This window comes from Malaclemys terrapin, chromosome 16 (assembly GCF_027887155.1).
Source record: "Malaclemys terrapin pileata isolate rMalTer1 chromosome 16, rMalTer1.hap1, whole genome shotgun sequence".
NCBI lineage: Eukaryota > Metazoa > Chordata > Testudines > Emydidae > Malaclemys > Malaclemys terrapin.
In genome coordinates, this window is record NC_071520.1 from 13,573,100 (window position 1) to 13,597,974 (window position 24,875).

The 24,875-nt window shown below is 42.6% G+C and overlaps 2 protein-coding genes across 3 annotated transcripts; both read right to left on the reverse strand.

The window, feature by feature from the left end:
- Positions 1-1,934: 1,934 nt before the first annotated feature.
- Positions 1,935-16,752, reverse strand: DDX51 (DEAD-box helicase 51). 2 transcript variants are annotated; one of them, XM_054006265.1, is made up of 16 exons: positions 16,678-16,752; positions 15,297-15,582; positions 14,647-14,934; positions 13,832-13,982; positions 11,536-11,681; positions 11,113-11,184; positions 10,798-10,904; positions 9,699-9,807; positions 8,658-8,803; positions 7,569-7,767; positions 6,688-6,803; positions 6,476-6,592; positions 4,929-5,030; positions 4,283-4,346; positions 3,514-3,648; positions 1,935-2,795 (listed from the first exon to the last, which is right to left on the reverse strand). In XM_054006265.1, the coding sequence occupies exons 1-16, from the start codon at positions 16,698-16,700 to the stop codon at positions 2,769-2,771; spliced, it is 2,088 nt and encodes a 695-aa protein (XP_053862240.1). In that variant the 5' UTR covers positions 16,701-16,752; the 3' UTR covers positions 1,935-2,768. The 2 variants fall into 2 exon arrangements, with proteins under 2 accessions (XP_053862240.1, XP_053862239.1); XM_054006264.1 differs by having other exon boundaries at positions 14,647-14,906; positions 15,155-15,582.
- Positions 16,753-18,040: 1,288 nt separating this feature from the next.
- LOC128824593 (macrophage migration inhibitory factor) lies at positions 18,041-21,975 on the reverse strand. The gene is made up of 3 exons (XM_054006275.1): positions 21,754-21,975; positions 19,785-19,957; positions 18,041-18,307 (listed from the first exon to the last, which is right to left on the reverse strand). Exons 1-3 carry the CDS (start codon positions 21,859-21,861, stop codon positions 18,241-18,243), a joined length of 348 nt encoding a protein of 115 aa, XP_053862250.1. The 5' UTR covers positions 21,862-21,975; the 3' UTR covers positions 18,041-18,240.
- Positions 21,976-24,875: the final 2,900 nt, after the last annotated feature.

The window sequence follows — 24,875 nt, forward strand, 5'->3', positions numbered from 1 at the left end:
CCTCACCTGCCTCCTTCATAGCTCCCCCTGCGCATCCAGACCCACTTCTTTCTGGAAGCTTTCCAGGGCTGCCTTCCCCCATCCCACCAATGCTTGACTTTACTTCCACAAAGTTAGTTTGATTTTTTTTTTTAAAGTTAATATTAAACAATAACTCTCAAACCTGACATGCAAAAGGATACATGATCGTTCACTGTAGTTTTGAAATCCCCAGTTGTACTGTGTCTAATTTAAATTGCAAGCTCAAGGAGCAGGAACTTGTAATTGTTTGGAGAGCATCCTGCCCACCTCTTTCACTCTAAACATAATATTGGGCAGCTGAAATAATGTGTCAGAAAAAGGTTTGGAGCTAGCCAGGCCCTTACCAGCAATCACATTAATGGTGTGTGTGTGTTCATGTTACAGGTGGTTTTATAATGTAAATAGTAGGGCTGTCAAACAATTACAAAAAATAATCACAATTAATCGTAGTTAATAATAGAATGCCATTTATTTAAATATTTTTGGATGTTTTCTACATTTTCAAATATATTGATTTCAATTACAACACAGAATACAAAGTGTACAGTACTCACTTTATAATTTTTTTATGACAAGTATTTGTACTGTAAAAAAAATAATTTTTTCAAGTCACCTAATACAAGTTCTGTTGTGCAATCTCTTTATCATGAAAGTTGAACTTACAAATGTAGAATTATGTACCAAAAAAACTGTATTCAAAAATAAAAATGTAAAATTTTACAGCCTACAAATCCACTCAGTCCTACTTCAGCCAATCTCTCAGACAAAAGTTTGGTTACAATTTGCAGGAGATAATGCTGACCACTTCTTGTTTACGTCACCTGAAAGGGAGAACAAGTGTTCACATGGCACTGTTGTAACCAGCGCCGCAAGATATTTATGTGCCAGATGCGCTAAAGATTCATATGTCCCTTCAAGTTTCAACCACCATTCCAGGGGACATGCATCCATGGTTATAACGGATTCTGCTCGATAACGACCCAAAACAGAGCGGACCGACATGTTCATTTTTATCATCATGAGTCAGCTGCCACCAGCAGAAGGTTGATTTTCTTTTTTGGTGGTTCCAGTTCTGAAGTTTCCGTATCTGAGTGTTGCTCTTTTATGTCTTCTGAAAACATGCTCCACACCTCATCTCTCTCAGATTTTGGACGGCACTTCAGATTCTTTAAACCTTGGGTCAAGGGCTGTAGCTATTTTTAGAAATCTCACATTGGTACCTTCTTTGTGTTTTGCCAAATCTGCTGTGAAAGTGTTCTTAAAATGAACAACATGTGCTGGGTCATCATCTGAGATTGCTATAACATGAAATATATGGCAGAATGCGGGTAAAACAGAACAGGAGACATACAATTCTCCCCCAAGGAGTTCAGTCACAAATGTAATTAACACATTAATTTTTTTAAACGAGCATGGAAGCACATCTTCTGGAATGGTGTCTGAAGCATGAAGGGGCATACGAATGTTTAGCGTATCTGACACGTAAATACCTTGCAATGCTGGCTACAAAACTGCCATGTGAATGCCTGTTTTTATTTTCAGGTGACATTGTAAACAAGAAGCGGGCAGCTTTATCTCCTGCAAATTTTAATGAAACTTGTTTGTTTGAGCAATTGGCTGAAATAGGGTTGAGTGGACTTGTAGGCTCAAAAGTTTTACATTGTTTTATTTTTGAATGCAGTTATTTTTTTGTAAATAATTCTACATTTGTAAGTTCAGCTTTCATGATGCAAGTACTGTAGTGCAATCTCTTTATTAGGTGAATTGAAAAATACTATTTTGTTTTTTACAGTGCAAATATTTGTAATAAAAATAAAGTGATCACTGTACACTTTGTATTGTGTTGTAATTGAAATCAATATATTTGATGTAAAAAAACCATCAAAAAATATTTAATAAATTTAAATTGGTGTTCTATTAACAGTGCGATTACTCAAGATTAATTTGAGTTAATCACGTGAGTTAACTGCGATTAATTGACAGCCCTAGTAAATAGTAAAACTTCAGCATAATTAGTGGTGTAATTTAGATGGATAACACAGCTGGTGTTTCCAGCAGGAACTATGACCATGGGTCTGACTTGGTAAAGGGGGAATAAAGGTTGGTATGAGGGACCCATGACAACGATTAGTTCACTCTAAAAACTCCTTTACCTACTCAGAACCATCCTTTACAAGAAAACAAAACCATATTTTTTAAAGTTACTCTTTATTTAAAAACTTAAAGTCAGCCTTTTTCTCCACCCCCAGCCTGGAACAGTTCTAGAAATGGCAGCATTCTGCTAAATACATGGTATGGCTTTTGATGCATTTTGCAGATACAGATGGTGTGTCTGCAGCAAAGGAGAAGGAACAATTGTCTGCTGAAATGATCCACAGGCAAAGCCAAGAGAGGCCTGGCCCCATCAAATTTGATAAGTGGAAGCTCCATCAGATGCACATTCTAAGAAGGCAGGATGTTCTATTTACTGTTGGCAGTTTTCAATATACCAATAGGACAGGAGAGAATGTTCCCCTTCAAAGAATATTTGTTCAAGCTGAGATCTGTTGCCAGTTCCCTCAGAATGGAAGGGGGCTGTACACACTCCTTGGGGTCCGCAATGCCTGTTGGCAAGACGACAATTTAGCCTTTGGACTAGGAGGCTGGGCAACTAATCCATCAGCTCTGGAGCTGCACTGCTACCGACACTTGCCATTAACAGCAAAATCGTGATCAGTCCTGGCCATGGAAAATATACACCAGTCTTCTCATGCTCGTTTCTGTGCTCGCTCATCCTGTTAAGACAAAGAAAGTGACTACAGATACTCAGAGCCTCAGTCACACAGATGTGCACAAACTGTACCAGGAAGCAATGCAGCAGAATCTGACAAATTTTCTTTCCCTTCTCTCCCACTTCTCCAGCACTACTAAAGTCCAGAAGCTGGACGCCAAAGCCATCTATTTTGCAGGGACAGGTCACCAATCTTGACTTTAGTTTTAGGATTCTCTACAAAGTACTAGAGCAGGAGCTTCCCCCCAGATCAGTTACAATGTGTGACTGCTCTTACGCTTAGCTGGTAAGGACACTGATGTTCTGTTTACAGATGAAAGCACTCCTTTCTAATAGAGGATCAGCAAATGGAACTCCTTTTCCTTGAATGTTCAAAACATAGCTATGCAATTTGCAAGTTGGGTGTTTTGTGTCTCAAATTCTGATTTGGCAGAAGGTTCAGCCTCTGCATATAGTTACTCTGTCTTCCTCTTCCCAGCCCTCAAATCCCCAGCGCACTAGAGGAAATCAACAGCTCTGCAGAAAGGCAATAAAATACATAGTGCCTACTGTACTTTCAACACAGGGACCCTCCGTTCTCTACTGACTCAAGCATCTCAATAGATCTCCATGATTAAGAGAAAAGACACTGAACACTAATTGATGTTCAAGTCTGCAGCAGGTTACAATGAGCTTTTTGTGCAGCTGAATTTTATACTGCAGCTCTTCACTGTTGCGGTTACCTTGACAGTTTTCTGGAGCTTGGACAGTGCTTCCTCATATTGCTGCAACAATGGCTTTAAATACTCGCTCTTCACCAGCTGCTTCTCCAGATCTGGGGTGCCAGCATCTCTCAGCATCTGCAAAAACTTCCGCTCCTGCACCGCAAACAGATACAGAAAATTAAAGGGAGGAGGAGACTCAGGAAAGTGGGTGTTGCCCCCTTCAACTTTTCACCACAACTGTCAGACCATGAGCCTGGGAAGTGAGCGAGTCTGGGCGGCTCCATCTAGTTTGGAAATTACTAGTGAATAAAATTCACAACCAAATATAAGCTCAATTTTGAGAAGACCTAACTTTTATGCTTAAAAACTGGGTTTGCAATCTCCCCAAACTCCTGAATAACTCACACACGAGGCCTGGAATGCAACAGAGTTCCTAGGCTGGCCGGAAACCAAGGGTTCATTTTCAGCACTGGATGTGGAAGCTTAGGCATGCTGCTTTCATCGGTGTGTGAAGGGGGGCGGTGTGGCTACCTCCCTTCATGCGATGAGATATGCATAACTAAGAATTCATACTCAATACAGCCAAACCAGGACATCTTCACAACCAATGAAGAGTAATTAAGTAATCTCTATGAAAAATGCGCTGTACAGATACCACTGAAGGGAAAGCACCTGTACACAGAACTAGACTGCACGTGACTGGATGGAGGAAAATTACATTAACCCCACTCCTCCTCACCACTCTGCTGTGCTTCACTTCAGAATTGCTGCCAGGACTATGACTCACCTGCACTTTCAGGAGCATGGTGAATGCTAATCCCACCTTGCCAGCTCGAGCTGTTCTTCCAACTCTGAAATCAGATAAAAGGAGGCCAACCTCAATGTTGGTTTAACTGTCCATCTGTTCCCCCCTCAGCTGCAGCACATTCCTTCCCACCTTGCCCCAACAGGAGTTCTTGAAACCTGAAGAGGACTAGTCAGATTATTTCTATAAGTACCATCAGTATAAGTAGGCCTCCTGTACATAAACACAAAAGATTAACGTTTCAGGGCTTGATCTTCAGAAGTGCTGACCCTACAGTCCTCATTGATTTCAACTGGAGTTGGGGCCCTCAGCACTTCTGAAAATCAGGCCATCAGTGTTTGGGACCATCCAGGGCAATACCCACATTTCCTATAAATTAGGCCTGGTATAGTAGAAAGCAGCCCTAATTTAGAATGGCCTTGTGTCACTACAGTGACTCTAAAGGCTTAATTTTGATTGAACAACTGCTTTCATATTGAACGAACAGCTCTATTGCAATGGAATTAAAAACTTTTCACACCACATACTTTGTGTATATGAAGAATACTTAAACGTCTAAAAAGCCATATCCAAAAGAGGCGTTATAAGCCGAATTCACGTCTCTTCTTCGTATTCCTCATCCACTCACCGGTGAATATAAGTCCTGATGAACTGAGGGGCATCATAGTTTATCACACACTTCACTCCTTTAATGTCAATCCCTCGAGCAGTGGCATCTGTGCTGATTAACCTGTTTTATGTTTTAAAGAAAAGAAACTCGTAGTGTTAATTTCCAGGTCTGTTGCATGGCATAAAGCAATTACCCAATGACACTGCAAATTCTGATAACTGGATACAGAGCAGCTCACAATATGTTACTAATCTCCCTCATCAATACAGAGGGCTGGGTCTTTGGAGCATAAGATAGCAACACGAATCACACCACAGATTAACTATACCAGCCATATTAGACACCTGCGGGGAAAATCCATTCCAGTGATATACTAAACACTTCTGGAGGCTTCTTTTCTATTGACATAAACAATGACCCCATTGGGAGTTTCCAGGTTTGGTAGACACGGAGGATATTAGCAGCACTATATGTGGAAGTTTTAGCCAGGTGACTCCTATCAAAGTAATTGGGAGCTAAATGCCCACAAACCATACTGAAAATGCACCCAAGTGTTCATGCTCAAAGCATTCAAAACAGGACAGCTGAACAGCCACTGCAAAGAGAGGTTTGTATTAAAAAATATGTATTTTAATATGTTTACCCTCTCATGAAAGGTTCTCAAGGACACTTGTCAGGCAATGAGTACTCAATGCCCCTATCAGCATTAAAGAAACTGAAGCACAAGATTAAGTGATTCAGGTCACAGCAAATCAGTAACAGAGCTGGGAACAAAAATCTAGACAGTCAGTCTAGCAGGTTCTTGCTGTTATGAATAGAAGTAATGTAATTTAATAGCCCCTGTAGTAAAGCGGCATCCATTTTATATTATGTGCCAATAAAAACCTGATCTGCAGAAAGGCTCAGATTTTCAGAATTACACATGTGCTTTGTGCATTTACTGCCATTGCACATGACAAATGCCCATGCAACATAGCAGCTAGATTCTAAGTGGCCATTTGCACACACAAGTAGCTCAACTGTACAAAAAATTGCAGTAAATGCACACACAAATGCACTAGCATCTGCACATTCAGAAAACGTGAGTCTCAGGCTATGGCTACACTACAGAGCCTACAGCAGTGCAGCTGCATCGCTGTAATGCTCCTAGTGCAGATGCTCTAAGCTGATGGAGAAGGCTTTCCCATCAACTTAATTACTCCAGCTCCTGCGAGCGACGGTAGCTATGTCTGCGGGAGAAGCTCTCCCGCCAATGTAGCGCTGTCTAAATTGATGCTTATGTCAATGTAACTTACGTTGCTCAGGGAGATGCTTATTCTCATCCCTGAGCGACATAACTTATACCAAAGTACGCTGTAGTGTGTACATAGCCTAAGCCTCCCACTCAGTTCCCAAGTTGGATTTTGTAAGCTCAGTTTTGCAGATGAGTTTGTTTTATTACATACATGTTTCTACTACTCTCTCTCTACACTGGAAGTAGCCTGGGTTAGTACCGGACCCCCCCCCCCCCCCCCCCCACAAAAAACCCCCAAACACACATACACACACTCATCTGAGACACTCACAGTTGTATCTTCCCCTGTTCAAACTCCTTCAGGGTCCTCTGTCTCTCACTTGGAGTCAACCAGGAAGAGAACTCAGCTACATTCACTCCACCAAAGGCTCGAATCAGTAAGAACAATCTATTTGGAAGTGGTGGGGAGATAAAACAGAGTCATGAATTTACCCAATTGACTTATACAGGTACACATAGTCAGTACCCCATCAATGAACTCACCTGTGGGAAGTCTGCTTGGAATTGGTAAAACAGAGCACCCGGGTGAATTTCATTCTCAGCATGAAATACAAGAGGAACAAAGGTTTGGAATTCAGGTTACAGGGTACATAATATTGCTGCAGGGGACAGAGAAGAAACAGTAAATTTTAAAAATGTTGCTCTTCACATGGATTCTTCTCCCAAACCTATTTATCCGAGCTTCTTTCTTACTTACAAACCCATTCACTATTACAGATAACTGATCCCACAGTGCCATCTCCTTTGGGACAAGTCATGCAGGGAAGGTAACATGGTCTAGTGGAGACAACACAGGACCGAGGCAGGAGATCTGTGTTCTAGTCTTGTCTCTGTCACTGATGCACGGTGCAGAGTCAGGCAAAACAACACTGTGCCTCAATTTCCCAATCTCTAAAAGAAGATAATGATGTATACTTGTCTTTGCTACATACTTGTGGTCTACATCTGGAAAGTGTGATCTAAGCGCTATGTATTACTCTTATCTTATTATCGCACTCCTTAGTGATGATGCTGGTCATCCTCTTTTAAAGGAGTATCTGTGTAAAAAAGCCCTGTTCTGAGATGAAGGACAGGTGGCAATCCATCAATAGGTATGCATGTGTAGGTCCTACTTATGTAGGTCTATCTGTTCCCTTAACCATTTCTCCTCCTGATCCTCAGTAATGCAAGACTGCCTGGGGAAGAAATGCTTTTATTCATGGGATAAAATTAAGGGGAAAATGTAACCACATTTCCACAAGCAGATCAAGCTGCTTTGAGTCTGATGTGTTCTTCAGATGTAACCTATTCAAACTCCTTCCCTCTTGGAAAGCTGCCCAGCAACATACCTTCCATGGCTGCAAGAGGATAAATCACCTTCTTACCGAAAGTCCCTCGGGGAGAGTGTATTTCTTTTCAGCATCCTGTTCTGTTTCTGTCCCAGCTGTAACGGCTTGTTTCTCAGAGTAGACAGATGTGAAGAGGCGAGGCTGGTACAAGCCCAGCTGCTGCAGTTTCTCTGGGTTCCGAGTCAGTGTGGCTGAGAACAGCAACTTCTGTAGTGGTATCTGGGGACAGCAGGTGCTGAGACAGAGAGCGTGCAGGCATTGAGCATTAGGGCAGACGGGAGGAATGTCACATTTTATTCCTCCCCTCTAACATCATCTGAAAAATTTGAGAAGTCATTAACTCTTCCTGGAACTCTCTTCCTGACCCAATCCACTTTCTACAAGTCACTTTGCAACCCCCTGCCCCTTTAAGCTTTCTTATACTGCTAGTGCTCTAATTAGTTCAAAGCAGTTAATATCAACTAAAAAAAACACCACACCCCTGTAAGCCCCCCATCCTTCCCCCAGTGCATGCACCAGCTTCCCAAGTGACCAGGCAATCTTTTGTGTCTTCACCTTGGTCCTAACCCCAACCCCTCCTTCAGTTTTCTCCTCCTGTTGTTCTGTCTTAACCCTGCTCTGGGCAGGTAACCTGCCTGTATGTATTCTGTGAAAGTCCATGTATGTCTATGCTGCTACACTGAAACAGCAATTACAGACGAATAGCTCAGGGGTGGTCCAGCAAACATTCTCCCAAATCTCCTTATAGGGGAGCTATGATAGTTCTGGTGCAACTCAGTCAGCTATAAAAACATAGCGATTGGTCCTCGAAGTTTTGTGCATTTTTACTTTCTTTAATGCCACCCTAATCTAGCTGGAGAAAGGATCAATTGATCAAGATGGTAAAGCTTACTTTAAAAAGCATGGGTCAATTCCTAGCATCAGCCCTTTGCCATCTGCATTTTCAAGCCACTGAAAAACAGCAGACTTGATTAGCGGTATGTTTTCTAACTGAATGAGTATTGGAGTGTACACAACAATCAACGTCCAAATGGAGAGGACAATAAAACACCAGCACTGAATAGAGGGGTAACCTGAAGACCTCCTCTGTAGTACTGATTCAGCAGAGTGTCTTTTCCAAGTTACCTGGCTGCCGTTACGGGTCCCGGTTCTGTCCTCTGGAAAAGCATGTTGGTGCCAGAGTCCTCTTCGGCTCGGAACACTGCTTTTACCACTTGATGCAGCCAGTTCTGGTGCATGTCATCTATCATACGGTCAGCTTCATCTATAATCTGCACTCAGACAGAAACAGCCCTTGTTGTTAGGCTCTTTTTGGTGCTGCAGCTTTCCTCCTACATACATTAAACCCCACTCTTTATAACAGACAGAAGACATTTCTGCTTGGGATAAACAAATGATAGAAGGGAGTGTGCACATGCATGCGCACACACACACACACACACTATCCTTCTATATATGCATAAATTTCTAATCAGCCAAACTATCTAGCTTAAAAAAAAGAGCAGAGTTTTAATATAGGAGCTGAATCCTACATTTGGGTCCTTGCATAGGCATCTAAATACCTGATTGATAGATTCCAAGGCCAGAAGGGACCATTGTGATTATCTAGTCTGACCTCCTGTATAACAAAGAACTTCTCCAAAATAATTCTTAGATCATATCTTTTAGAAAAAGATCCAATCTTGTCTTACAGTATTCAGTGGCCAAACCGAAGGGCGACCTTTAGTCCCCTATGAAAAATAGATTTGATTTCACTTAAATCCATTAGCTAATAAACACCACATGGCTTTAAATGACATAAGGGAAATCAGATCTTCAACACCATGAATAAATAAGGCACCCAACAAATGTGGCCCCAGTGCATACTCCGATATACTGGTGAGTTATTATAAATTTGATAATTTACTGTGAAATCTTGGTTTTGATTGTTGAAGTTAGACCCGTTAAGTTTTATTTTTGTAGATTTTTCCCCTCCAGGTGTTTACATAAAATGCCTTTTCTGGAGGCAGATACTAGGATTAGATGGACCAATAATCTGAATGGCATGGCAGTTCCTATACACAGATGTGTATATGCACCAGGAGTACAAAAAGATGTAGAGTAGGAATTATAGACACAAAGAGCCTTGTGACAGTCAGCTCAGTAGATCGGATTGTTTTAACTCACCAGAAAGCGAAGTTGTCTCAGGCTGAACCCTGGAGTCTGGTCAATATGATCCACAAGTCGTCCAGGTGTGGCCACAATGATATCAGCCAGACTGCAGTAACCCATCACTCTGAAAAGACAAATGTCCTGTCACCAAGCTGCTTCCTGCTCTGCACAGTATAGTGGGGTCAATGTAACACGTTTCTGTGACCAACGAGTACCTGGTTTGCTTTTCTTCCCTTTCTCACTTCACTTAATTGAGGAATAAGAAGTCAAATATACCATTTACATTAAAGAACGTGTATGTAGGATACTCGAGGCCATGCTGTACTCTGGAGAGCTGAGATGGAGAACTAGCTTATTTCAGACAGATTTGGCGAATGCTTCACGGCTAAATCATTGGAAATTATCTGGTGTGTAACCCTTTTTTAGCCAGTGTTATAATATGGGCTGCAGGCCATCACCATTGCCCCAATCCCAGGTTCTCTTAGAAGCAGTTATGTCTGTGTTGAGAACCTAACTGCAAAGATAAAATAAGAGGACAGAACTGAAACCCACGCCGAATAAACAGCAAACCTACAAAGCAGCCACTGGAGAACAAAAGAGTTTCCTGGGGCAGTGGTTAAAAAAACCAATCAGCTCTGGAAAGAGACAGATCTTATAACACCAGACAAGAGCAGAAAGCACTAAGTGCTAAGGATCCCAGTAAGGAGGGACATCCTCCACCTTTCCAATTTCATGAGCAATTTGATTTCTGAAGGTGTAACTGACAAACAAAGCCACTTCTTCCCCCACCCCTGAGTGGGCTGCTGATCCCAAGGACAGACTCTATTGCATAAGTAGCAGTTTGTACTCAAAGTCACAGATAATGTGTTTCTATCCTACTAAAGCGAACAAAGCTTTAGTAATTGTAGCTACTCCCAGAAAACGCTGATCCTAGCATTCTGGCAAGCAGAGATTTTAAACAATATCTAGTATATGAACCTATTGTTCAGAAAAACTAACATGTGATGCAACCTAACGTGATGCAATAGCCTACACTTCAACCTCTCCATGCACTGAGATAAGGGGTTGAGACATCTGAGCTGTAAAACATTATCCAAAAAAATATTTAACCTACGTTCTCTGGACAAGAGTCTCTTGCTCCTTCCCGAAAGATTTCTGCCCAGTAACCAAAACAACCTTCAGACCTGTCCCATCAGTGTAGATGTTGAATACTTTACTCACCTGCAGAGGGGAGATGCGATTGGTTAGCTACTTTGACAGTTGTTTATGAGGATGCTTTCTATTATGTTAGCCAGCATCAAACCCAGTTAGTCTTCAACCTACTTCACATGGTAGAAATCACATGTGTTCGGGCAGTGAGTTTAAAGCACCAGCCTTTCACTTGACTTAAATTCAGCTCCGAGAAAGGGAGGAATAAAAAGTCTCTTACCTGCTGTGCCAGTTCTTTGGTGGGCAAAACTGCCAGAGCTCGCACCTGGCAAACCACTCGTTCTAACAGAGCCTGCCAAAACAAAGGCCAAATGAGCACTTGTAAGCTAGTGGCGTCTCTGTGCACAGTCTGGGCAAGTGGGCGGCATCCTAATAATATCCCAACATTTACTAATTCATTTATTCCCTGCTGTCTTCCTCAACCCCTCACATTCTGTTCTTTGGCCACAAAAGCTAGATGGGGCACTGAAGTTAATGGGAATTGTATCTAGGCAACTCTGAAGTTCTAAGCCTCAGTGCTTTTGTTGGTGTTTCTTCCCGACTTTCTTACCTACCTCAAGAGGCTTCCATTTTACAGCCCTGCTGAGAAACAAAGGCAACTGTGGCCCTCTCTGTTACAACTATACACCTTGGCTGAACTCACCTGTACCACAGGGATGACAAAAGACAGTGTTTTACCACTGCCTGTAGGGGCCGAGACACAGATATCGCTGGGCTGGTATCCTCCCCTCCCTACCAAAAAGCCACTGGACGCATTCTCCAAAATGGCAGGAATCACCTCTCCCTGAACTGAGCAAAAAGAAAATGAGGATCAGTAAAAGGCAATAACTGGGCCAAAGTCTATCCGTCAAATGCTATTAAAAACTGTACAAGGTCATCTCTTTCTAGGTCTTGGAAAGCCTTGTGTTCTCCCTGCTGTTAAGTTAGGGTTCCTGGTGCGAATATGGAAGATCTAGAGTTCAAAAGAGCTCTTCACTACTCGGGGGAACCCCAATTCATTTTAGGGAAGCTGTTTCACATCCTTTCAGCAGGGTCTTTAACTGGCTATAAACCAAAGATTAAATCAATTTGTTGTTTCTGAAAGTGAGCCCTGACTAGATCTAAGCAATGATTATGTGGGTTTCCCTATACAAGTGATTCAGCTGTCCCTAAATCCAAACTTCGCACCCCCTTGTAGCTCACTATGTCATTTTGTCTTGTTTGCGTATGTATCAAGGTGATGAAAGTGTGAACAGAATGATCTTAGGCAGGAGTTTAACAAGAATAACCACTTAACTATTTAGTATTTTTTAAAATCTTCCTTTCACTGAGAGACAGCACAGAGCCTGTTCCTTCCAGGCTGAGGGCAGCTGTGTACTCTCTGCCTAAAAAGATGGTTCTTGCTCTCATCTGGAGCTAGTCCTGCAAGGGGCTAAATGCTCCCAAGTCATGTCAACTTCAGTGGGAGCTGATGGTTCCCAGCTTCCTGTAGCTCTGGGTCCTTAAGGAGACGTTACAAATGAAGCAAGAGCAAATTAGTCAGGACAAAAGCTTTGACTGCGACCTGTGACTTTTCCCTTCTCCTTCGGAGAGCTCTGGCTTATTAGCCAACTTTGAACTAAATATCCACTAACAAATCATCTATGAGCCTCTTCCTCACAGCATATTATGTATTAGTTTTATATTGCATCTATTGATCAAGAACAGCATAAGCAGTAAATTATTGAACTTATGTCCTGCCAGTGTATACTATAAACTGAAGACAAGGGGTTCTGGACCTCAAAGTATAAGAGTCTGTGATTGACCTAAGGAGAGTAATTGAGGATAGCATACCAGCAACTCATTCCACTTTGCTATGTGTCCTAGCACAGCAAAATATTAAATAGTAAAATAATTTAAAAGAGAAAACGTCTGAGCTAGATCTGCAGTTCTTTGATGGTCTTCCGATGCAGATTAAGCCCTGATAAATCCAGATCACAAATGTAATTAGTTAAGTCTTTAAAAGTGAAAGGTTAATGCACTAACCCATTGTAATAATTCTACGTTTGTTTTAATTCCTTTGTCTTAATCAAATCAACAATGTGCAATATACATGCTACCAATAAGACCTTCCAGTGGAGAGTTTACAGAGGTTTGTCCCTACCTAGCATATATCATAACCTCTACGTATACACCAGGGGTGGCCAACCTGTGGCTCCGGAGCCACATGTGGCTCTTCAGAAGTTAATATGCAGCTCCTTGTATAGGCACCGACTCTAGGGCTGCTACAGGCGCCAACTTTCCAATGTGCTGGGTGGTGCTCACTGCTCAACCCCTGGCTCTGCCACAGGCCCTGCCCCCACTCCAGCCCTTCCCACCCCCTCCTCCGAATCTGACGTGCCCTCGCTCCTCTCCCTCCCGCCCAGAGCCTCCTCCACACCACAGAACAGCTGATTGGGAGGTGTGGGGAGGGGGCGAGAGGCGATGATTGGTGTGGCTGCTGGTGGGCGGGAGCTGATGGGGGGCTGCTGATGTGTTACTGTGACTCTTTGGCAATGTACATTGGTAAATTCTGGCTCCTTCTCAGGGTCAGGTTGGCCACCGTTATACATAGTAATACCGCAGCTCCACCTGGTGTCCAAGTATGGAACAGCACGTTTTTTCTAAGATCGATCAGTCTCCATCCAGCTCTGGTAGTGAAGATGACTGGTCCCTAAGTAACCACTTAATTTAAAGTTAAAAAATCCACACCACTCTGGCTAAAGTATCATATTCTTGTCAGCTTTTGGGAAATTTTGGAATTTGTTTCCATTCCCCCCCCCCCCCCCCCAAAAGAATCACTCATCTCCAGCGTTCCCCACAGCCCTGATTTTCTAATAAGTTTTTTATATCCTATACAAACACACAAATTGAGCTGTTTGAATAATGGAGAAGTTAGCTGATTTTAAAAAAACCAAAACCAAACCAAATATTAAAGGTACCTGGGAAAAAAGACTCAATTCCATTCATTTGCAGCTTCTTTAGCAATTTGGGATGGATTCCTGCAACATCCTGGATTGGAACTAGGTTCTCTTTTATGCGTTTATGGACCAGCTTGGGTTGAGCAAGCCACTGTGGTAGGATGGGCTGAACCTGGAAACAAAAAGTGAATGAACCCTGAAATAGATTCTCAGCAACCCGCCTGAAACTGAAGTTCCTTTAATGCAGGGGAAAAAGTTAGTGTAACACAATCAGTAACTAATTAGTATTCAGCATTTTTAAAATTATCATCATTGTGGCAAGATTTTATGCCTTAAGAGGATACGAACTTTTCTGTAGAAAATGGTAACATATTGTCCCAAAGTAACACACAAGCAGCAAGTTACAGGCTTGAAGATAGGCCAAAACTGTGCATCTCTGCACTTGTACAATTAAACGTTTAGTATCTGCACGAAGAGTTTTCAGGATTGGGACCTTATGCACTGACCATACCATTAAAAAAATGAAAAACGGTAAAACACTTGAAGAGCAAATTGAAATGAAAGGTCAGTCAACCATGTATTATATATCAGGATTAAATTTAAAACAATGCTGAATGTATCAAGAAGACTGTATAGTCAATAACATTGTTTTATTTTTTGTGTACTTTATCCTTTATAGGAAAAATAAATTATTTATTTAGAAAGGCTAGTAAGCCATGTATTAATGAGATGATTTTTACCATAAGCCTGACAATGCTATATATAAAGCATGTTAGAATACTCCTTCTCTCACCCAAATAACATAATCAGAACAAAATCCCTGGCTAGTTGGTTACCTTCTGTACTGCTCTTCTGTCATACCCTCCCAAAACCAACAAACTAGAGGGCGGCAGTGTTGCTTTTTCATTCAAAGTAGGTATGCACACTTTCTCCTTTGTGCTTTGATTCCCTTTAACTTCTTCACTACTGTCTTTCTCCGCAATTTCAGCTCCATTTGTCTCAACTTCTGTTGAAATGTCCCTCTCCTTCTTCCTCTTAGCTTTGTCTCTCTTCAAATTACTTTTATTTTCCTGTTGTCTATTGTTTTCGTCAAGATCTGAAATTTTGGTAGAAGGAATAAAATGCTAAAAATCAGACAGTGAGACAGAAAAAAAAAGGAAGTATTTTTACTAATTAGGGTTTCCAGGATCTAAAAATCCACCTACATTCTCATCTCTCTTTCCAACCCCCTCCAGTTGTAAACCAGAACCAGAAGTTCAGAATTTTTCACTTTCTTCTAAAATAAAAAATAATTTGACATTGAATTTTAACAATTAAATCCTACACTTTCAGTTTTGTTTTCACCTGCTTCAATTTTCTTTTGAGATAGACTTGATTTTTTCCCATTTTCATTTTTTTTCTTCTTAGCTGGAATGTAGCCATTGGCAGCCTCACCAGCTAGGCCAGAATCTGCCCCTGCCAAAGGCTTCTCAGAATCACTGCTCACTTGGTGGTTCTTCCTCAGCTTCTTTTCCCCTTCTCCACAGGAACCCTCACCGCTGTGTCCTCTCTTCCTCTTTTTTGCTTCTCTCTGATATTCATTTTCAGAATCAAATCCAGAGTGTTTGAGCTTTTGGTGGAGTTCATTTCCTGTTTTCTTTTGTTTTAATTCATCAGAAGGCAAAAGCACCTGCTGCTGCTTTTTCAGTTGCCTGGCTCTAGCTTGTTCACGCAGCCGTTCTAACAGGGCCTGTGACCTGTCCTCAGTAGCATCCTCCTCACCACCAAGGTATCTGAATGTTTCACAAATAAAACACTTTAAACATACCATAGCAAACACTATAACAAAGCTATAACCACCTTTTTCACATCTTTACTGGCAGAGAAAAGGCAACAAAATCCAGTTTCAGTTAACTAGATAGTGTAAGAAGGTACAGTAATCTAGTCCAGTGGCTCTCAATCTTTCCAGACTACTGTATCCCTTTCAGGAGTCTGATTTGTCTTGCGTACCCCCCACGTTTCACCTCACTTAAAAACTACTTGTTTGCAAAATCAAACATAAAAATTCAAAAGTCAAAGCACGCTATTACCAAAACATTGTTTACTGTCTCACTTTTACCGTATAATTATAAAATAAATCAATTTGAATATAAATATTGAACTTACATTTCCACATATAGTATATAGAGCTATATAAACAAGTCATTGTAAGAAATTTTTGTTTGTACTGACTTCACTAGTGCTTTTTATGTAGCCTATTGTAAAACTACGTAAATATCTAGATGAGCTGACATACCCCCTGGAAGACACCTGTGTACCTCCAGGGGTACATGTACCTCTGGTTAAGAAGCACTGCTCTAGTCTACATCTTTGCAGCCAATGAAGAATACTTCCTTTTGTATTCTCATATTAACCATAGCAATACAGGCATTTAAACCAAAGTCTTATGACTGTAGTGAAAATATTGAAAACATGGTGCAGCCTGAAGGCTCCAAAACCTGACAGCAAACTACAAGAACTCATTACTTAAGACGAACCAGGATTTTTAAGACAATCTCGTGATTCGGGGCGGGGGTGCCTACTGGTTTGTGTGTTTGGGTGGGGAATGGAGGGGACCCCCTTCATGTAACGTGGATGAGTTACAGGAGTGACGCTACGTTACAAATCCCTGCCCAGCAGTAACGCCCCCCCCCCCCCCCGCTCGCAGCTGAGCCTGTCTGCTCCACACCCACTGGAGCCCACGAGGGGCGGGCGAGCAGACGGTCCCCAGCAGCGCCGCCCCTCCCCCAACACACGTGGGCCTGTCCGCCGCCACCTCCTCTCTACGCGCCACTTCCCCGCGCGGGCTCCATTCTTCTCCCGCCCCCCGCACTCTCTTTCCCGCTTACCTGTTGATGCGGAAAAGCGCCATGGTACCCCGGCTCCACTTCCGGATCCCGCACCTCCCCCCCGCCCCGGCTCGCTCCTCGCGCGCTCAGATGACGTCAGCCGGCGCAGCAGTTACGTTTGCGACCGAGGGGACCATAGAGATGTGCACAGCTAGAGTGCCAGGCAGCCGCCATCGCCCCCTACAGGCTGGGAAGCGCGAAGGGGCAGCTGGTGCCTTTGGGCACCTCAGCCTGGCTCCGCCCTAGGCCTTGCCTGGCAAGGGCAGCCCTTTAATCTGCCTCAGGCTCGGGCCGCCTGTCAGAGTGTACACCCCAGCCAAGGAGTGTCCCTGAACAGCCCCCTCCTCTCCACCAGGCCTGGACACAACTCAGCTGGCAGCCTCCTAAGGCACAGGCTGGTCACCCCTAAAGAGCCCCGCCGGGGTCTGGGCGGCAACATCAAGTAGCACCAGGGGTCTTGTCCCCATCCCAGCTGGCAGCTCTCTGCTGGCCCCTGGCGTAATGGCTGCTGGTGAGACGAGACCCTGGGTTGTGAGATACATGCTAATTGCACTGTGTTGTACATAAGAACCAGGAGAATTCTGAGACCTCGGCCACCCAGGAGAGCCTACCCGCACCAGGCTTTACTCAGCAACCCTTCCGAGAAGGGCTCGTCCTTTGTATCTTCTTCCAATGGGGGACTGAAAGATGCCAGCTCAAGCCAATGGGCAAGTATAGTTTTGCAAGGCATGTGCCACTGACAGCTAAAGAACATTCTTGTGCACCTACCCAGCCAATGAGCATGTGAATATGTGAGTGTGCTTTGGACGACACCACCTCTACAAAATGCAATGAAAGGACACGTGGATTACAATACATTTGAGATGTACTTTCATGCGCTACACAATATGGAATTAAAAAGGAGCAAAGAAGTGTGCTACCTCCATTTTGATCACTGGTAAATTATTCTGCTTGCTGCCTGAAAAGGAGCTATGTGTAGACCTGTCTATTACTTTTGCACTACACAGATCTCAGATTCAAAGGGATAGCCGTGTTAGTCTGGATCTGTAAAAGCAGCAGAGTGTCCTGTGGCACCTTATAGACTAACAGATGTATAGGAGCATGAGCTTTTGTGGGTGAATACCCACTTCTTCGGATGCATGTAGTGGAAATTTCCAGGGGCAGGTATAAATATGCAAGCAAGAGTGAGTAAGGCTAGAGATAACAAGGTTAGTTCAATCAGGGAGGATGAGGCCCTCTTCTAGCAGTTGAGGTGTGAACACCAAGGACACAGTGGTTCAACGAGACAGAAAAGCACTTGTTTGTTAGGCTGGCCAAATCCCTCCCTCCCCTGATCCTAAAGGAAGAGCTCACACCATGCCACTTCCTTCTAAATCTTTATTATTTATTTTCTACATATAGAAAACAAAAGGAATGCTAAAACAGTAATGTGAACACACTAGCAAGGAACCGCCATCCGTGACAGTGCACAAAGTGCAGGGAAGGGCCATTTCTGCCATGATCTGCTGATAGGCAGGAGATGTGCAGGTCCAGGAATAGCCTCTTTGTTCACATGGGAGTGCCCTATGCGAAGGTGGAACCATTCCAGCCCACATTAGCAGCATTCATGTCATAGTAGTTGATGTAGACTCTGTAAAAAAAAAAAAAAAAAAAAAAAAAAGAGTAGAAATATTGACCATGACAAATGTTTGCTTTCGTGCACCAAGCATCTACCCATTATTACTTGTATAGGAAACAAGGGGGGGGGGGGGGGGGAAATCACTCCCCCTCCCACCCTCCAAGGGATGTGGTTTCACATTTTCCATTTTAATTTTTAGAAAAGCGAGCAAGGTCTTTGCCAGTAAATTTTGGCTTAAGCCCAAAAGCTGCACCACCCACAACTTCCCTTCTCCAATACTTTACCAAGCAAAGGCAAGCTGGGTTTGCCAAAGCTCACACCCTCCTGCACACTGCCTTTTCTTCCTTGCATTTCCAAGCTCTTAGTTCTTTAGTTAAAACATGTCATTTTAGTGACATGCCTGGAACTGCAGGAGAGATCAAAGGGTTTGAGCGCTTTGAGGGCTGCAACTTTTTGCCAACACCAAATGGGCTCTTCTGGCTGACTGCAGCTCCCTGCTTCTCCACACATAGGCAGCAGCAGCTTTCTCCTACTGTTTGCCACTGAGCACAGCTGCTCTATTCCCTGGCTGGCTGACAGAACTGCAGCTGTTTGCCAAGTGCCAGCGTTCTTCTGGGTCCCCTTACCTACCTTCCAGCTCCCTATCTGCCCAATGATCTCCCTTCATGCCCAAACAACCCTCCCCCCCCACTGAATATTATACATGTGGTCATCATATTTCACCCTAACCCCTGAGGGTCTGATTATACTGCATTAGTCAGCCATTCCGGATTAGAATTAGTCCATTAGTCCAGTGGTTCTCAACCAGGGGTACGCAGAGGTCTTCCAGGGGGTACATCAACTCATCTAGATATTTGCCTAGTTTTACAACAGGCTACATAAAAAGCACTAGCGAAGTCACTACGAACTAAAATGTAATACAATGACTTGTTTATACTGCTCTCTATACTATATGCTGAAATGTAAGTTCCATATTTATATTTCAATTGATTTTACACTTATATGGTAAAAATGAGTAAGCTATTTTTCAGTAATAGCGTGCTGTGACACTTTTGTATTTTTAGGTCTGATTTTGTAAGCAAGTAGTTTTTAAGTGAGGTGAAACTTGGGGGTATGCAAGACAAATCAGACTCCTGAAGGGATACAGTAGTCTGGAAAGGTTGATAGCCAGCCTGAACCACATTAATCCAGAAAAGGCCAATTCATGGCACTAGCACACACCTTACAGATTTTACAACGGTTGTATCTCCCTACTCAAAATAGATACTGTTCTGTAGTAAAAGGCTTGCAAGATGAAGGACTTGTTCAGTTAGGAGTCTTAGGCAAGAGCCCTATTTGCAGTATTTTACTGAAACTAGCTGAAAGAAAGCTGGAAAAAACAACCCCCCCTCGGGTGTGAAAAACAGACAACAAGAGAACATAAAGAATCCAAAAAAGTAATAATTTTAGACAAGCTGATAACTGGAATGTCTCTCTGGTGCAGTCTTACCTGTCTGCAGGTATGTGCAGCTGTTTAGTGAGCAGGTCACACAGCAGCTTGGTATAGCTCTTGTTCTGCTGTCCTCCTATCTTTCCAATGCTGTGAAGGCTGCAAAGGGCACAGGGATCGGTGGAGCCCCCAAAGGACATAAGTTGGTCAGCTGCAATGTGCACAGCTATGTACTGTGAAACAAATCAACAACTGGTGATCAGGTATTATTCCTCGCTCTCCTGATGTGTATTTACGTGGAATCCAGAGAGCAGGCTTGTTTTCTGGAATTAGCTACTGCAAGCACAAATGGTGTTTAATCATACACATTTCTAGAGCATCCACTGCAGTAGTACAGTACCTTAGTCAGACATGTAGTGATTTAGCTCCCCAGCTTACATTTTTTCCTTTTTTTTTTTAAATTAATTCTGTAAAGACATCTTCCACCTCCTGCAAAGGTGTAGTGATCCTCCTCATTAAGACTAGTGCCTGACTCCAACTCGCTCTCAAGCCAGTTGATGTTTAGCCTCCACACAAGTTGTAAGCAGGTGCACATCACTGTGACCAGTCAGATTGCGCCCATAAATCTATAACATTTCACGGCATCTGTTGTCTAGTAGATTTAGCACAGGACAGGAAGTCAGGAGGGCTTTGTTCTCTTGCTTGCTCTGCCACCGATTCACTGGTGGTGTGTACACTAGCCTTTTTGTTCACATTTCACACTGGTACAACTCCAGTAATGTGATTACAACTCATGGAGTGTTCGTGGAGAAAGACCTTGGCATTTTGGCCACCTCATCTCCTAACCCTGCTTAGGGGCATGTTAAGATAACAGGGTTATCAAAACGCTAATGGGCTGTCTACTCTGATACTCCCAGAACTTTAGCTCCCATTATAGTAGCACAAGTGGGAAATTTAAAGATAATGCTAGCATTGATAATAGCCACTGTATGACCTTGGACAAGCCACTTAGCTTCTTTATACCTCTGTTAAGTGGAGCCACATACCCATGTTTGTAAAGTGATTTGAGAGCTATGAGGACCAAGAGCCTCTATATGTGCTAGATAGTAGATAAACATTTTTCTGACTGAACAGGATTTGAAACTGTATTTATTTGAAAGCTGAATTCTCTGCAGCTGCCTGGGGCTGGCATACTCTCTCTTACCCATTGCTGCCCTCTATGACAGAAGGTTTTTCCAACCCACTGGGCCTCATTGCAACCCAAATCAGTAAGAAAAAAAAAAGTGACCTCTCATAGCATTAGTCTTCTGTACTCATCATTCTTTAATAGCAAAGGCCCACTTTGATCCAGCTTTTGTGGACATCAGTAGAGAAAAATACTTGGTGAGAAGAGCTTGCCAGGTTAGTAAGAAACACAAGAGGTTTGCATGATGAATATTCCTAATCTATACACCCATTACACTGAAGACCGACCTATTCTAACGGAACAGTTCCCTCCTACAAACACACCTAACTCTGGTAGGCAGAGCAGTCTTATTTGCTTTTCTAGAAGATAAGCATGCGAGAACCCACTCCTGCACCTACAGAACCAACACCCTGGCCTTGCCCATGAGGGAGAAAGGCTTCATTGTGCAGTGTCACTTCTACATATTAGTCAGCCGCACATTCAGTTATTCCATTGGCGGCAGAGAAGAAGAAACCAACCCCCCCGGGGCCATGCCAGCAAACCTCCATGTGCTCACTCAGTCCTTCCATCCTGTCTCGCCTCACTTCCAGGCGACCGACTGAACTAAAAGCTGCCTGGAGCAATAGAAATTAGAGGGCTCCCTTTTACACTGAGAATCGTTACGAGAGAATCATTTCCGTTTCCTCTAGGTTAGGAAGGAAGCATCTAGGAGAACAGCACCAAGGATTCAGGCTAACTACGGCATCCTTACCTTGTACAAGTTGCTCTTTCTGCATGCAAGTTATATACATGCCCATGCGTACAGCGCTGGGGGTGGGAGCAGGGTTGGCCTCCTGAACTCACCTGGGCAGGCTTGCCTGTAGCCTTTGCTAGCTGCTGGGTGATCTCCCCGGTCAGGCTCTCTGGCACTGCATCCTTGCTCACATTGGTGTTAACAACAAACATGGGCATCTTGAATCCTTGCAAAGAACTTTCCCTTTCTACTAAATCGTTAATCTCAGGCTACAGCTGCTTCCCCTGCTGCTGCTGCTGCAAAATGGAGCTGAAGAGAAGAGAGCCCGCAGCAAATCCCTCTCTGAGTGTGCTCTGAAATGCTGCTCATGTGATCTGTGCTGGACCAGATTCTTAAAGGGACAGCAGCACTCAAAAACGGGGGCTGCTATCTGCAGATAATTTTGGCAACTAAACATTCAGTTAAAGCGTATTCCTGGTGCACCTACTGGGTTTAATGTCTTTATAGTTTCCCCTCTCCCCTAGATTCCCTACAGAGTTCTTCCCATTTCTTCCTTTGCTCAGTCATTTACTTTATTATATTATATTATTATTAATAATTATTATTATTAAATATTTATATTATGGTAACACCTAAAGGCTCTCATAAGGATTTGATACCCCTTTGTGCAAGGCACTGTACGAACATAGGCCCCGATCCTGCAAAGACTTATGCTTGTGAATGGTCTCACTGATTTCAATGGGACTACTCATGGTGGTAACGTTAATCACAGGTATGTTTGCAGGATGGGGCCAAAAAAAAGACACAACTCCTATCCTGAAGATGAGTTTTTATTTGCAAAATAAATGGCATCCCTCTGCATTTTTTGATATAAATGTGTATTTGGCTTTGTCTGTTTTTTTCCTGTCACATAATGCAAACCATGGTTTATAATTCTGTGTTGCTGGCATGAGTTAGTTCTTCAATTCTTCTCCTTCGCTTTTGACTGTTAAATAGACAATGATCCATTTCTTCTCAATGCTATGATTTCCATACCATGTTTTCTTGTTTGAACTGAATTACGCTGAAGTGGTCTATCTAATCCTGGCTCATGGATGAAGTGGATATATACAGGCCAAAGGCTGCTTAAGCAATGAGCCCTCTGCTGGGCTTTGTGCTGTGATGCACGTAGATTGCCCTGCATCTTGTGTAGTCATTTACCTCAGTGCAAAGAGAGTGTAAAATGCTGCTAAATCAGAACGGTAGCATTTTACCCCCAATTTACACTGGTTAAATGACTCTCAAAATGGAGGGCAACAGAGAATCAGGTTCATAACCTCCTCCAGCCTTGCCTACACACACACACACAGGCACAATTGAAAAATTACTTGGTTCTTATATTTGTAGAAAACCTGCCAATATGTAAATAATGATACAACTGAGCATAGACCCCTGCTAATGTACCTACAGTAATGGTCCAGAAAAACAGTTTACAATAAATAATAAGATGGCAGGGTCTGGGCTAAGAACATGGGGAATGTTTTAAAATGTTTTAGTAATGCTATTTTTAAAAAGGACACACTGTCCCTATTATTCCCTGCAGTTGCATAAATCATCTCCCTCCCTCCTCTCTTACCTCCAGCTCCTTGAGGGATTGCAGGAATGGAAGGGTGTTGCTTCTGGGAATTCATGCAATACAGGGGATCATGCCGCAGCCAGTGACTGCACCCCAAATGTTCTCACATACCTTCCCTGGCCTGCCAACCCCAAAACTATAGAACCCCAGCCATCCTGCAGTTCTTGCATGGAGAGTATCTATGGTCTCTGGTGATGCTGTGGAAGTACTCTTCTCCACTTTGGCAGGTTTGAGGGGAGGTTTCCCCTACACAGTGGAGGGCAATACTTGGCCCTCTGTTTGGATCTCAGATGAAGGGCTTGCATGTTCACTAAAGCTGCCCATGTGCATGTGTAACCCACCTGGAGTGTGTATATGTTACATACACACAAAGTTTTAATCATTCATTTTTGGATATACAGCATGCATTTTAAAATGTGACCTGAGTCTTTTATTCTTTCCTAAGCATCACTACATACTGTAGAACCTCAGAGTTATGAACACCAGAGTTATGAACTGACCAGTCAACCACACATCTCATTTGGAACCAGAAGTACAAAATCAGGCGGCAGCAGAAACAAAACAAAACAAACAAACAAACAAACAAAAAGCAAATACAGTAAAGTACTGTCAAATGTTAACTATTTAAAAAACAGGGAAAACAGCATTTTTCTTATGCATAGTAAAGTTTCAAAGCTGTATGTAAATGTTCAGTTGTAAACTTTTGAAATAACAACCATAGCTTTTTGTTCAGAGCAATGAACATTTCAGAGTTATGAACAACCTCTCTTCCTGAGATGTTTGTAAATCTGAGGTTCTACTGTATTTTATAATTAAAATAATAATAATGACCATCTTGGGAAGGAATGTGTGGAAGAAATAAGGATGCTGGGATCTCAAATGGTTTGAATTTGTACAAACAAAAATTAATCAGGTGCAAAGCTCTAATGACGTGTGATGGCTGCAGTGGGCAGAGCGCACCCATCTTTTTTTTAAAAAAAAATGTAATGCAGGACAGTTAGGACCAGATCTTCAAAAGGATTTAGGCTCCTAACTTCCATCTTAATCTTTATTGTCATTGGACATTGTTCAATTGGTGAAAAGGGGAGGGGAAAAGGTTTGTCCATTTGCTGTCTCTGCACATTCCAAATCCTAGGATTTGATATTGGCCCCTTGTAGTAGATGTGACCATAGTTTCTAGTAAGTGGCTAACTACCTTCCTACAACTATGTTTTTTGGTGTAAGTACAATTTTGGACATACTTTTGCTAATCCAGATACAGGGAGGGTTTGCAGTGCAACCCTACCCTTTAGTTTAAGTGTGCAGACTGATTCTAAGAAAGGGCAGTAAGGCCAAATCTAAAGTGGGCTGGGAGCCATGTTATTCACACTATTTTGGAATACAATTTAAAATCAGTTCAAGCTAATTCAGTTTAAATTATATTAGACTAGCCAGCATGAACAGGCCAAAAGCATGTCTAAACTTAGTTTAGAAACTGTGTTCTAGCCCAGATTTCTACCTAAGCTAGAATACGGTTTCTAAATTCATTTTTTAACTTCTCCACACTAGCTGACTTGACTAAACTGTGTTTAAAGGAACACTCTTATATTAAAACATATTTTTAGGAAGCACATTTCC